The 13946-nt window shown below is 42.4% G+C and overlaps 1 protein-coding gene across 1 annotated transcript; it reads left to right on the forward strand.

Moving 5' to 3' along the window:
* Window positions 1-7633: 7633 nt before the first annotated feature.
* On the forward strand, window positions 7634-12601 carry LOC126335810 (uncharacterized). Its single transcript, XM_049999275.1, has 3 exons — window positions 7634-7659; window positions 9855-10719; window positions 12128-12601. The coding sequence occupies exons 2-3, from the start codon at window positions 9880-9882 to the stop codon at window positions 12533-12535; spliced, it is 1248 nt and encodes a 415-aa protein (XP_049855232.1). The 5' UTR covers window positions 7634-7659; window positions 9855-9879; the 3' UTR covers window positions 12536-12601.
* The last annotated feature ends 1345 nt before the right edge of the window (window positions 12602-13946 follow it).

A 13946-nucleotide genomic window follows, 5' to 3' on the forward strand; every position in this document is an offset into this window, starting at 1 on the left:
CTGTCTTTCCCCTATTCCTGTCAATTGTTCCCTTATGCTCTCCCTGAAACTCTGTACAATCTCTGGTTCTTTCAGTTTATCCAGGTCCCATCTCCTTAATTTCCCACATTTTTGCAGTTTCTTCAGTTTTAATCTACAGGTCATAACCAATAGATTGTGGTCAGAGTCCACATCTGCCCCTGGAAATGTCTTACAACTTAAAACCTGGTTCCTAAATCTCTGTCTTACCATTATATAATCTATCTGATACCTTTTAGTATCTCCAGGGTTCTTCCACGTATACAACCTTCTTTCATGATTCTTAAACCAAGTGTTAGCTATGATTAAGTTGTGCTCTGTGCAAAATTCGACTAGGCGGCTTCCTCTTTCATTTCTTAGCCCCAATCCATATTCACCTACTATGTTTCCTTCTCTCCCTTTTCCTACACTCGAATTCCAGTCACCCATTACTATTAAATTTTCGTCTCCCTTCACTATGTGAATAATTTCTTTTATTTCATCGTACATTTCTTCAATTTCTTCATCATCTGCAGAGCTAGTTGGCATATAAACTTGTACTACTGTAGTAGGTGTGGGCTTCGTATCTATCTTGGCCACAATAATGCGTTCACTATGCTGTTTGTAGTAGCTTACCCGCATTCCTATTTTCCTAATCATTATTAAACCTACTCCTGCATTACCCCTATTTGATTTTGTGTTTATAACCCTGTAGTCACCTGACCAGAAGTCTTGTTCCTCCTGCCACCGAACTTCACTAATTCCCACTATATCTAACTTTAACCTATACATTTCCCTTTTTAAATTTTCTAACCTACCTGCCCGATTAAGGGATCTGACATTCCACGCTCCGATCCGTAGAACGCCAGTTTTCTTTCTCCTGATAACGACATCCTCCTGAGTAGTCCCCGCCCGGAGATCCGAATGGGGGACTATTTTACCTCCGGAATATTTTACCCAAGAGGATGCCATCATCATTTAATCATACAGTAAAGCTGCATGTCCTCGGGAAAAATTACGGCTGTAGTTTCCCCTTGCTTTCAGCCGTTCGCAGTACCAGCACAGCAAGGCCGTTTTGGTTAATGTTGCAAGGCCAGATCAGTCAATCATCCAGACTGTTGCCCCTGCAACTACTGAAAAGGCTGCTGCCCCTCTTCAGGAACCACACGTTTGTCTGGCCTCTCAACAGATACCCCTCCGTTGTGGTTGCACCTACGGTACGGCCATCTGTATCGCTGAGGCACGCAAGCCTCCCCACCACCGGCAAGGTCCATGGTTCATGTTTATTATTGATATATAATACACATGATCGATTTCGAATTTATAAACTTCATCCTGAGAGGTGCTTGTGGCAGATCAGCCATCGAAACGGTGAGATAGAGGGTGGTCCAAAAGCAACTACATCTAAAATCAGTAGTGCTACTGTAGCCATAATATATGGTGCACTCAAGAAATGGCCTATTTTCTGCTTGCAGTAGGCTACTGATTTTCGGATTGGTTACGCTTAGGATCACTTTATGTACTTTCGTATTTCTGTTGAGTTGGACTGCCATAAGCACTTCAGTAGATGAAATTCTATAATTTCGAAATAGTTAATAAAATAGAATCAACGAAATAGCTGAATGGGTTACCCAATAAGAGGTGAAATAAATCATTAGAATACATCGAAAGTGGAACTATCCAAGGCTCGTTAGAGAAAAGCACGATTCATAGTTCAATGACGTTGTTCCGTAACCAAATTCAACCCTCTCCTACCCCAGCTATTAAAAACAGTGCCATAGAACTTAGTGTTTTGGAAGAATTTTAAGAAAGCAACTAAAAATTAAGTAGTGCATTGTAATACATATATTTTTTTACTTTATGTGTAAATCACAAGTGGGGCTTCTGAATCCCGCCAGAAGATATTCATCGTTTTTGATCGGGTTATTTACTTACTGAATCAGTAATATCTGTTTACATTAATTAAAGGAATACGAAACCAGATTATAAACATCAAATCAGCTATAATAGTGTACTTTCATGTCAGCAGAGCTCAATTCTTATGACGACAGTTCGGCACTCCGTCGCTGTCTTCTGTCCTCTGTTTTATGTCTGTGGAAAGTGAATGGGAGTTTTAAGTACTGTCGGGCAGGAAAGGGTTAAGCATACTTATCTCTCTTTTTAGAGTGGTGTGCGGTATCGCAATCCCCCCCCCCCCCATTCGCTTTTTCCACCCTCCCCCCCACACCACCACACACTATTGTCTAGTGTACAGAGCCTATGTACGATGCCACCAGTAAACACTTCCGACTTGAGAAGTGAAACCGTGGTTTTCTGTGAAATGAGGTGTTGGTGTTGGAGGGGTATCCGCTGTTAAAGGCAGATACCACTACTGCTGAGGCATCTTGGTCCTTGGCTGACGTCGTACAGATGGTGGAGCGAGGTTGTGCTGTGGTTAATGGACTGGAGTCGCATTCCGGAGGAGAGAGATTTAAATTCTGTGTTCGGACTTCCAGGATCAAGTATTCCGTTGTTTTCCTAAATTAGTTGAGCAGAATTTCTTCTCCAGTCAGAGATTGTGTTGCTGACGTGTCAGACGCTCATCTTCCTCGTTCCGGAACAGGTCGATGGTAGACATTTTAAATAAGAGGCTTACGCACAGCTTAGGCGAACTCAGTCAATGTTCAACCTACTCTCAGTGGTTAAATATTCTCTCTTTTAGTGCAGAGACAAAATGCTTGCTAATGGCGTGTTCTGCTTGTAATGAAATGGTCGTTTCCCGTTAGTTATTTGAGTGAAATAGCGAAGGCGTAAGTCTGCTATTTCCAAATGCTGTGGCATTTATTGTTTTTTATCCTTTCTGTCACTGTCAGTCATTCACAGATAAAATGTTTATGTGACATTAATATTATGCAAAAAAGCTTATTGACCATAATAATGGTAATCAGAATAAAAGTACTAGATCACAATTGTTTTTATTCGTGCTAATTGGTATTATGACCGATTGTGATAAGTAAAAAAAAATTAAAACTCACATAATTAAGAAAATGTATCGGAAAAGTGTTAGAGTCGGTGCTATAAAAGTCAAAATTACAGAATTTTGTCGCGTTATAATCATCTCAGTAAAAGCATATAAATGTTGCTTGTGAAAACAACGCTAATCACTGTAAAATGTTTCATCAACATATTGTAATATTATTAAGTCTGCCAGCGTTATGCTGTCTGGCTTTACAACGAGTAGTTGCATTATAATGAGGACGTGCGTACATTTTACTACTAAGATAGGTGATTTCTGCGTACTTGCTGTTGTTGGCAATATGGTAAAATGTAAAAGATATCTGATGACGAAATTATCTCTGTTGGTCGGGTGACAGTGACAAAGGTGATGATGGATTAAGTTGGCACTGAGTCTGAAGACATCATGACACACATAAAGGCATCAACGCGGCTGAACGAACGATGGTCTGCTTTGAACGCAGGTTGTACACAACTTCGATTGAACTGTCGCTAGTAAAACATCTGTGTGACTCTTTTGCACATAAACGACATACGATTCTTGCCCGAAACAAAGTTGCTGTCTCAGTGAATAATAATTCGTATCTTTACGCAACAAAAAAAGATTGTTTATGGCCTTTGACTTACTTCATACAATTTTTTTTTGAGTTTCCGGATTTTTGATATTCCAGATGGGCTACAGGCCCCACCTGTTCCTGATGAAAGAGGTTCCAGTGATGTAAGAATCAACAGCCTTACCGTTATTTCAATGTGACGACTTTCAAAAAGTTAAACCCTCTCATACAAGATTTCACTCCAGTTGTTTAAGAACAGTGGGAGTGCGTAACTTTGAAAGAAGCCGTCTGAAGAGTTCAGTGACATTTACTTGCCTTGTAGGCGTTTCCTATCTCAGCAGATACGAAGAGACAAGCAGCCAGATCAATGTCCACGAGGCTTTCGAGATGCAGACATGCACTGCCTGATAAGATGCAGTCCACTGACCCACATGTGACCAGGCCACATCCGCAGCGCCTGAACATAATGTGACGGCAGACGGGAGTGGAAGTACCGACGTAAATGTCTACATTTGGACGAGTCATTTAATCTCAGTCTACAAAAGAAAGTTATAAGCATTAAGATTAGTAATAGGGAACGTCTGTGCTCTGCAGGTATTTTCGACTCATGTGCACTAGTAACGACAGCACTTCAACATAGGGCGATTGTATTGTTGATACGCTTAGCAAAAAGTTGTTCGGAATTTAAGCTGCAGACAATATTAGTATGTTTGATCCATAATAAACAATATCCTTTCGATAAGAATAGTCGCATTACAGGTACAAAATGGTCAAATGGCTCTTAAATTCTGAGGTCATCAGTCCCCTAGAACTTAGAACTACATAAACCTAGTAACTAACCTAAGGACATAACACACATCCATGCCCGAGGCAGGATTCTAATCTACGACCGTCCTTAGGTTAGTTAGGTTCAAATAGTACTAAGTTCTAGGGGACTGATGACCTCATAAGTACCATAGAGACATAAAACTGTTAAGCAATATGCAACATACGGTAAAACCACACGCTCCTGATGCTCAAGGAAAACTTTAGGTACAATAATATGATTAAGTGACCTATTATGCTACGTGGGTCGGGAAATTACTCACTACGTAACTCAGGGACATGGAAAATATCAGAGCCACTATATACAAAACAGCTTCACTGATTCGACGTTTGAAGGGACAACCCATCGGTAAATTTGAAAGTAAACTTCGACATGTCATAAAATCATAACTGGATTCTCATAAGATACAGTCCGTGTAGTTTTCAGATAAAGAAGCACCACAAAATCGATCAGTTCAACCCACAGTTTATAGAAGAATGGCTAGCAAAACATACTCTACGTATCGTCTAGAGAGACAGATCAGAAATTTGTTTAAGAACTGCAAACAGCCTCCCTTCTATAGCGTACAGAGAGAAAGGGACAGTATATTAGCATTTATTCACTTTGAAGAGTATGCAACTGAAGCTACAACTGTGTGACTCATCACACTCACACACACACGCACACACACACACACACACACACACACACACAATTTACTGCTTACTACCACGAAGCATGGTTCATTGCATCCATAAGCTACCGATTTAGGGCAGACGACCACAAATCGCTGATGACACCCTTGTGGTCAGTGAAACCATCTACCAGAGCCTCTTAACTTTCAAGGGTAAACTTTGTATAATATTGACTGAACATCAAATCTGTATAATTGAGCCACACATTCCTACAATGTATGCAGTAATAACCAAGATATTCAATCAACACTTTATCTGGAGCTTTCTTTTACCATCGGCGATCAAAACCATTCCAAAGAGCCCTTTATTCACTGTGGTCGCAAGTCATGGGATACCTCCTAACAGCGTGTCGGATTTCGTTTTGCCCAGCGTTTTGCAGCAACTCGACGTGATACGCACTCAACAAGTAGTTGGAAGACCACTGCAGAGCCATGCTGCCTCTATAGCCGTCCATATATGCGAGAGATTGCCGCTGCAGAATTTTGTACACAAAGTGACCACTCAATTTTGTTCATTAAATATTCAGCTGCATTCATGTCAGATAGTCTGGGTGTCAAATCATTCGCTCGAAACATCCAGAACGTTCTTCAAAGCAATCGCGAGCAATTGTGGGCCGGTGATATGTCGTATGGTCATCAATAAAATTTCCATTGTTGTTTGGGAACATGAAATGGTCCCCCAGTCGTCGAACATAACCATTCCCAGTAAATGATCGGCTCAGTTCGACCAGTGGACCCATTCTGTTCCATGTGAATTCCACCAGCTTGAACAGTGCCCTCGTTAGCAACTTCGGTCTGTAGCTTCCTGGGGTCTGCGCCACGGTCGAACCCTACCATTAGCTCTGAAATCTGGACTCACCTGACGAAGCCACAGTTTTCCAGTCGTCTCGGGTCCTACCGACAAGGCCACGATACCAGGAGAGGCGCTGGAGGTGATGTCGCGCTGTTAGGAAAGGTACTTGCGTTAGTCATCTTCTGTCATAGCCCACTAACCCGAAATTTCGCGACACTGTCTTAACGTATACGTTAGTCGTACGTCTCACATTGATTCCTGCTGTTAGTTCACGCAGTATTGCTTGTCTGTTATCACTGACAGCTCTAAGCAAACACCGCTGTTCTCGGTCATCAAGTGAAGGCTGTCGGCTACTGCGCTGTATGTGGTGAGAGGTATTGCTGAAATGTGGCATTCTCGGTGCACTCTTGACACTGTGGGTCTTGGAATATTGAATTCCCTAACGATTTGCGAAATGAGATTTTCCCCTGTGTCTAGCTTCAGCTATAATTCCGCATTCAAAGCCAGTTAATTCCCATCGTGCGGCCATAATCTCGTCGGACACATTTTCACAACAATCATGTAAGTACAAATGGCAATTCCGCCAATGCACTGCCTCACCCTCCCTATGCCATCTATATATGTACATATCGCTATCCAATTATCCAAAGGATTTGAAGTAGTCCCTCATAAACGAATTTAGATAGAAATCATACAGGATTTCGCTTTATGACAACACCTTCAGACACCCTCAGATGATGTTACCAGCCTTTACAGGATTGTCACCGAATCTGCGTACGTTCACTGGAGCTGAGTGTCCAGGTCCCCTATTACCCTGGCGTCCTTCGCTAGTCACGCTGACAGACCGTTAGGCCTTTGTCCCCAATGTTTCCTTTTCCCACAGCGAGAGGCACACAAATTACAGTTACTGCCAACCTCCGCTCAATGATCTGTCGCAACGTGTCTGCCCAGCTATCAGCTGGGAATCGAAGCCGGCAGTGCTGCGTGGCATTCAGACGTGGAGACGTGCAGACTCCTCAGATAAGGTGGCGGACATTGAAAAACACTTAAAAATATTCAGTGTGAGCATTAGTCTTTCAACGTTTTACATTCAGTAAGCTGCGATATTACCCTATCAAAATGGTTCAAATGGCTCTGAGCACTATGGGGCTTAACATCTATGGTCATCAGTCCCCTAGAACTTAGAACTACTTAAACCTAACTAACCTAAGACAACACACAACACCCACCCATCACGAGGCAGAGAAAATCCCCGACTCCCCCGAGGATCGAAACCGGGAACCCGTGCGCGAGAAGCGAGAACGCTACCGCACGACCACGAGGTGCGGGTCCCTATCAACTTTCACAATTATCAGAATCTATCCACTATCCACAACATGGAAGAGTTACTGAGCAGTTTTCTTGGCACTGGCTAACTTTCTAAGACGAGTGACGTTCTCTTGAAGTGATACAAGTGAGATATTTGCACAGGATGTCATAGAAATCAATGTGGTATGTTACTGTAGGTCAATGAACTCCTGGGATAAAGCAGCTGCAGTGACAGCAGTACTGAGTGGTATCATGCGGACTACGAATAGGCAGATAACATCTTTTAGATTAGATCTGCCAATTACAGCATCGTCTGTATACACGATTTTCGCGGTTGCATGAACTTGAAGAGTCTGCAATCAGAAGAAGTCAATGTATCTTCCAAGGACAGAAATTATCAACCTATCACCCAACAGATAAACCCACAGTACGTTTATTATATATATACGAGCAACAGCATATTGGAAGCATCAGTCACAGGCAGAGAATCTCCAGCGCGCTACTTGCTTACCAGGTGAGTAAACGCACTTTGTCATCGAATCAATATGTCTTTATTGGCTGCTTAAGCATGGCTTGTTATGATGAATGCAGAGTGACAGACAGACAGTGAGTCTCATTTAGGAAACTCGTTTAAATTCATTACGTGTTATTCTTGTGTGGTCTCAGATTGTCTATAGAAGCTCACACAGCATTACTAACCATTAATCAGATCCTCAGCGGTTAGGAAAATTTAGAATAAAGCACTCTGCTCTTTGACGTCACATGCAAAGTATTAGGAATGATTTCACACACTATGGTGTAACACAGCCCAATTAAATGTAGCTGAAAAACCAAAATAGCTCTTCATACTACGTCTGAGACATGGTCAGTGAGCGTTCACTACCTCGCTCTGAGCAAGGATGGGGGAAGAAGCCGACTGTGGTGTTTTCAAAGGCCCCTTTCACCTGCAATACGCAATTTTTACTGTGTATGTCCCAATTTCGATCTCGTAATAAAGAAAATGTGTTAATATCCGAATCCATTTAACCTGATTTAAGTTCTTCTTGGATACGCTAAATCGTTAGAGGCAAATTATGGCAAGGTTCATACAACTCGGTTACGCCCAGTTTCTTACGCCACTCTTTGGCGACTACGCTACTGTGACATTTTTAATGACGTCTTCGTCCATGAGATATCAAATTCTAATCTTCCTTCTTCTTGCAACAATACATTTTAGATGGTTCCAGATTCTGCCTTTGTAATTCATCAGTGAAACACTTTTCAATTCAACATGATGTTGTGCTTCTAGGCTTCTTACCTCAGAAATATGTCCTTCAAATCAGTGACATTTTAGATGGTTCCAGATTCTGCCTTTGTAATTCATCAGTGAAACACTTTTCAATTCAACATGATGTTGTGCTTGTAGGCTTCTTATCTCAGAAATATGTTCTTCAAATCAGTGACACTATTTGACACCAGAAAATACTTTTCGTTGAAGTGAGTGTAGTACCCTGCAATAATCTGCTAATCTGCTATCGATGTCCCCTTTTTTCCATTGCATCTTGAAGTACGATGTTTGCGTGATTGCCTTTAGAAGTCAATGGAGTGACTTACTGGGGAGCAGTGGCGGGTGGGGGGTGGGTTGGGTCAGTGCAGTTGTACATGTCAGAAAGTCAAGTGTTCATGTTAGTAAGTCGTAACTCTGCTGTTATCAATTATCTTCATAATTCTGCTTAGTCTAAACCGAAATTATTTGATAAATAAGTAGTTTACATTAAATAGCATTCATTCTACATCTATTTCATTTACGATATGAAAGATGCTGTTGTCTGCAGTGTTATGTTACCTATTTGCCTCGAGACTTTTTTTGTAGCGAAATTTGCTTAACTTACTTCATTGTATTATCAATATATATGACAAACAGCAGTGCCCGTGTGCTACATCAATGTTTACATCCAGTCAGGTCACAAGGGGTTACAACAAAAATCTTGTTCTGAAGAGGAGTATCGTCTAAATCACTTGACACTTATCCTCATGTAGAATTTAACACAAAAGCAAGTAAAGTTTCTATGAATTCTCTTTTCGTCCACAACCTTGTCCAACTGCGCATATGATCTGACTCTGCTAGCCATGACGTCCGTGAAATATGACATAGTAAATTTTCCTTTCAACCATACTCTCTTCTTTGCAGAAACTTGATGTCTTGTGTTTCCGCTTTGGCCAATACAACGTCCATTTGAATTTTCTATTCTTTTATGAAAATATTTGTCTGTTGTATCGTAATACATGGAAGTGAAATATTAATGATAAACAGTAGGCTGGTAGATGCTAGGAGATTTTGGAATATAGTACCTTGGCAGAATGCTGTAGATTAGATTGACATGTCTTACATCTAGTAAAGAGTACTAATTTGAGACAAGATACAAAGAAATTCATGATACAATTTGGCTGAAAGAGAGTTTGGCAAATAGGACACATCCTGTAGCATCTTGGAATGGTCGATTTGGTAGTGGGTGGACGTCTGTAGCCCAAAAATTGTAGAGGGAGAGCAAGTCTTTCCTGTAGCAAGTGGGTTCAAATGGGTGTACTGTAGTTTACAGTAGTTATTCAGAGATGAAGAGATTTTTACCGATTAGGCTAACGCAGAGAACAGTACCTGAGTGTTCTTTGGTATGACTGTCACATCAAGAGCAATATGGATTAGTAGTGAAGATTATGACTTATTTGCAGGTACCTGAGTGAAACACCGGCAGACATGGTGCTAGAAATAGTGGAGAAGGAATCCCATCCTGACTGGGCCAGCAGCAAGTTTCTGGTCAGAGCCTTCAAACAGGCAGGCTTCGATGTGGTAGAGGACAGCATCCAGGTGAAAAACGCCTGCAGCGGCGGGGGTGGCTTCATGAGCGAGACACTGCTGCTGCGGGGGCAGACACTCGAAGGAGACGCGGCCAGCCTGGTGGTGAAGGTGTCTCTGCAAAGAGGTGGGGACTGTGCGCTCAGCTCCGACGGGCTGTTCCGGAGGGAGAGCGTGCTGTACACGAGGACTCTGCCCGCTGCGGAGGCGGCGCTGAAGGCTGCTGAAGGTGGCGCGTGGCGGCCGCTGTGGCCCGCCTGCCCAGGTGTGTTCGGAGGCGGGCTCGGCTGCCTGCTGCTGGAGGACGTGGTGGCCGCGGGCTTCCGCAAGGCCCCCAGTGCCGCCTCGGCTCGCGGGCTGGATCTGGACCACTGTCTGGTCGCCATGCGTGGGCTGGCGCGCCTCCACGCTGCCACCACGAGAAATGCGCTCCAGGACGCCCTAGTTGAACCCCTGCTACGAGAGTCCGTCACTTTTGGCTCCAGCCAGATCCCACTGCTTCAGTCGCAGACAAAGACGACCGTCCTCAAGATGGCTCAAATACTCAACCGCTACCCGTGGTTCCGGAGGTATAAGGACAAGTTCTTGCAATTCGCGGACGCATTGCTGCTGCAAGCTGTTGACGCCGTTAGTAGCTGCGACAACAAACTCACTGTCATGTTGCACGGGGACTTCCAGAAGAACAATATGATGTTCCAGTACTCGAACGAAGAGCTCGAAGTCATATTCTACGATTATCAGGTAATACTCAAATTGACATAAGCTCGAACCCACCTGATAATTTTGATAACGCACTACGCTTATCGTAAAAGTTCTAAGTTAATTATGCAAATGTCAGCTTCCATGTGGTGTCTAGGAGATCCAACGAAACATGCTGTTTAGTAGGGCTTACGTAATACTAAATTAGTAGGACTGAATATACAGTTCTCAACATTTCTTTACTTTCCTTCTCATATTTCTTTACTGGGCTGTATGACAACTAGAAATCTTCTCTGTTTTGATTGGTACTGAGCAAAAGACATGAATTGATGAGGATCCTTACTTTCTCAATCTTTTTCTCCATGTATACAATAATTGTTTTTGCCTTTCATTATGGACACCAGTCCAACACATTTTGAGTTCTTGTCATCTCTCAGAACTTGAGAGACTGCACTAGTATAAAAATATTAAATAGGAATCCCAATCGCAATTCATTTACGTTACGATGTAGTTACCAGATTTCAGCTTTTATTATCGGGGTCTTGTAGTGTTACATAGCAACATTGGGCAATGGCTGTGCATGTGATCTGGTATCTTAGTTTGATCGTGATCACAATAACAAAAAAATCATTACTCCAGTCGATTGTAAATGTACTGCGGCTTTTTATTTTTGGTGCAATACTGACGACATCATTTAATGCTATCTACACTCATCCAATCCAACGGTTTCTTGACTTTTCCACTGCGATGGAGATGTCCATTCTTTGGGGTAGTTTCTAGAGAACACCGTTTCGTATGCCTCACACCGACGAGAGAATGCGGAAAACCGTTTTAAAAAAATCTACGCTCTTCTCTGGAACTGTTTAATTACCTCCCATGTTTCTGCACCCAAAAGAGAGGTCCTTGTTCTGGGGCCTGTCTCACTTCTCATGTTTTTTGTAATTCTGTGAAGACTGCTTGTGCCTGTGTAACTTCTCCAGTGGAATTCATATTCGAGGCAAAAAGACTACAAATCTCTCTTCTGGCCATCCTGATTTGCATTTCCTGAGGTTTCCCCATATTATTCCAGGTTCATGTTGGGACAGATCCTAAAACAGGCAAAGCTTACTTCCCTTGAGCTTCATCAAACATCGGAACTGACAGTTAGGTCATAATGACACTGTTGTTGTGATATTAAATTGTGTCCCTTCATACATTCAATTGCGGATGTGAACAGACCATAGCAGAAAAATAAAGTGGTGCCCACTTTTCAGTCTCTTTGTGCGAGTCCAGCGACCCATATTTATTTGTCGAGAGGTGGAATCCAAAAGATCCTTGAGAGTTTACACTGGCCAATGTTCCTTGTGATCTTCTGTTCTTCTTATTTGCGTTCTTGAAACACCTGTCTGCCTTACAGATCCTTGTATCTTGTGACAGTCAGTGATTAATTCATTACTGTTGGATTTTTCAGGGAGCCCATATCGGATCTCCAGCGGAGGACCTGCAGTACTTTCTGCACACGAGCACCAGCCTGGAGGTGCTGCAGCGGCACACAGACCTTCTGCTGTCCGAGTACCACAGCACCCTGCAGCACACGTTGCGAGCCCTGGGGCTGCAGCAACAGGCGGACGCCTACCCGCTGGAGCAGCTGATGAGGGACATGCAGCAGCTGGCACCAGTAGGGGTCTTCTGCACCTACAACCTGCTGCCTGTCATGCTCAACCTAGAGGCAGTCGATTTCGACCTCGATACATCGTCACCCAACTATGCAGCCAATGTGGACAAGTTGTTGCAGAAATGCTACACAAATCCTGAGTATTTGTCCTTTGCCCAGTACTTGACGCCATTTTTTGAGAAGAACAGTCTTCTAGAAAGTTGAGTCTCATCATTAATATCTTCAGGACTGAGACAGCTGAAACCAAACTTCAGCGTATTGCAAATATTCGCAAAGTTCTGAATTCAATAAAGAAATTTATGAGAATTTTGAGGGTGTGACTGGTTTCTTTATTTTTTGGCGGCATTATTTCTAAAATAGTCCCTCAATGGTTTCTGTATTATTTGAAGACTTCATTGCACCTCCGCCACACACCGTCAGGTGGCTTGCGGAGAATGGATGTAGATGTAGAAGGAAAATTTACCTGTCAACTAATGAATAAATGCTCTGTAATGCAATATACTATATTACCATTAAAATTCAATGCAAGATACTTTCACAGCTGTTTTCAGTTGTATTTAGTGCTTGCGTCTTTTGTGGTGGCTGTTGTATTCTGTTATCGTTGTAGCTGGAATCATGCAAAAGTTAACAAAACCTGTAGATTTTCCGCTTTATTTGGTTTCTTATTAACTGTCACAAGAAATGCATAGATAATGTGACACCTACTGGCTATTCATGCTGTGGTTTGGTTACGAATTAGTTACAATTTTCAAGATATCATGGTTTGTTCTGCCATGAAAAATAACGTCAAAGCACACTAATTTCTCCAACGGTCTCTTCAGGAGGACTACACAGTCAGTGCATTCCAGCTGAAGCGCATTCTTTTTATCCTCAAACTGGATGATTAAGACAATACTTGCACCAATATGGCACACACTGCCTAATAAAAAAAAATTAATTGTATAGAAGATGAAGAGGAAACGAAATGCAACTCGTGGTTTGAGAGTGTATTTGATGTTATTTCAGTCCTTTTAAAATCGAATCTAGTTCTCAAAGAGCTTAGCAGCATGAATCCATGTATCAGGATGACACTGCACCGCCCCCCTCTCCCCCTGGACCAGGATGCATGCGTAGATTCTGTTAGGACGAGTATCGTAAAACCGTTGTACACTCTCTTCAAGCAAATGGGGCCAAAACTGTCGTACCTACAGTGGCACACACTGCCTAATAAAAAAAAATTAATTGTATAGAAGATGAAGAGGAAACGAAATGCAACTTCGTGGTTTGAGAGTGTATTTGATGTTATTTCAGTCCTTTTAAAATCGAATCTAGTTCTCAAAGAGCTTAGCAGCATGAATCCATGTATCAGGATGACACTGCACCGCCCCCCTCTCCCCCTGGACCAGGATGCATGCGTAGATTCTGTTAGGACGAGTATCGTAAAACCGTTGTACACTCTCTTCAAGCAAATGGGGCCAAAACTGTCGTACCTACAGTGGCACACACTGCCTAATAAAAAAAAATTAATTGTATAGAAGATGAAGAGGAAACGAAATGCAACTTCGTGGTTTGAGAGTGTATTTGATGTTATTTCAGTCCTTTTAAAATCGAATCTAGTTCTCAAAGAGCTTAGCAG

Source organism: Schistocerca gregaria, chromosome 2 (genome assembly GCF_023897955.1).
Source record: "Schistocerca gregaria isolate iqSchGreg1 chromosome 2, iqSchGreg1.2, whole genome shotgun sequence".
NCBI classification, from domain to species: domain Eukaryota; kingdom Metazoa; phylum Arthropoda; class Insecta; order Orthoptera; family Acrididae; genus Schistocerca; species Schistocerca gregaria.

Excerpts from the sequence above, each read along its gene's own strand:
- LOC126335810 (XM_049999275.1), top strand. The coding sequence starts at position 9,880 with ATGGTGCTAGAAATAGTGGAGAAGGAATCCCATCCTGACTGGGCCAGC. Across the intron at positions 10,720-12,127 it reads TCATATTCTACGATTATCAG|GGAGCCCATATCGGATCTCC; the intron begins GTAATACTCAAA and ends TGGATTTTTCAG.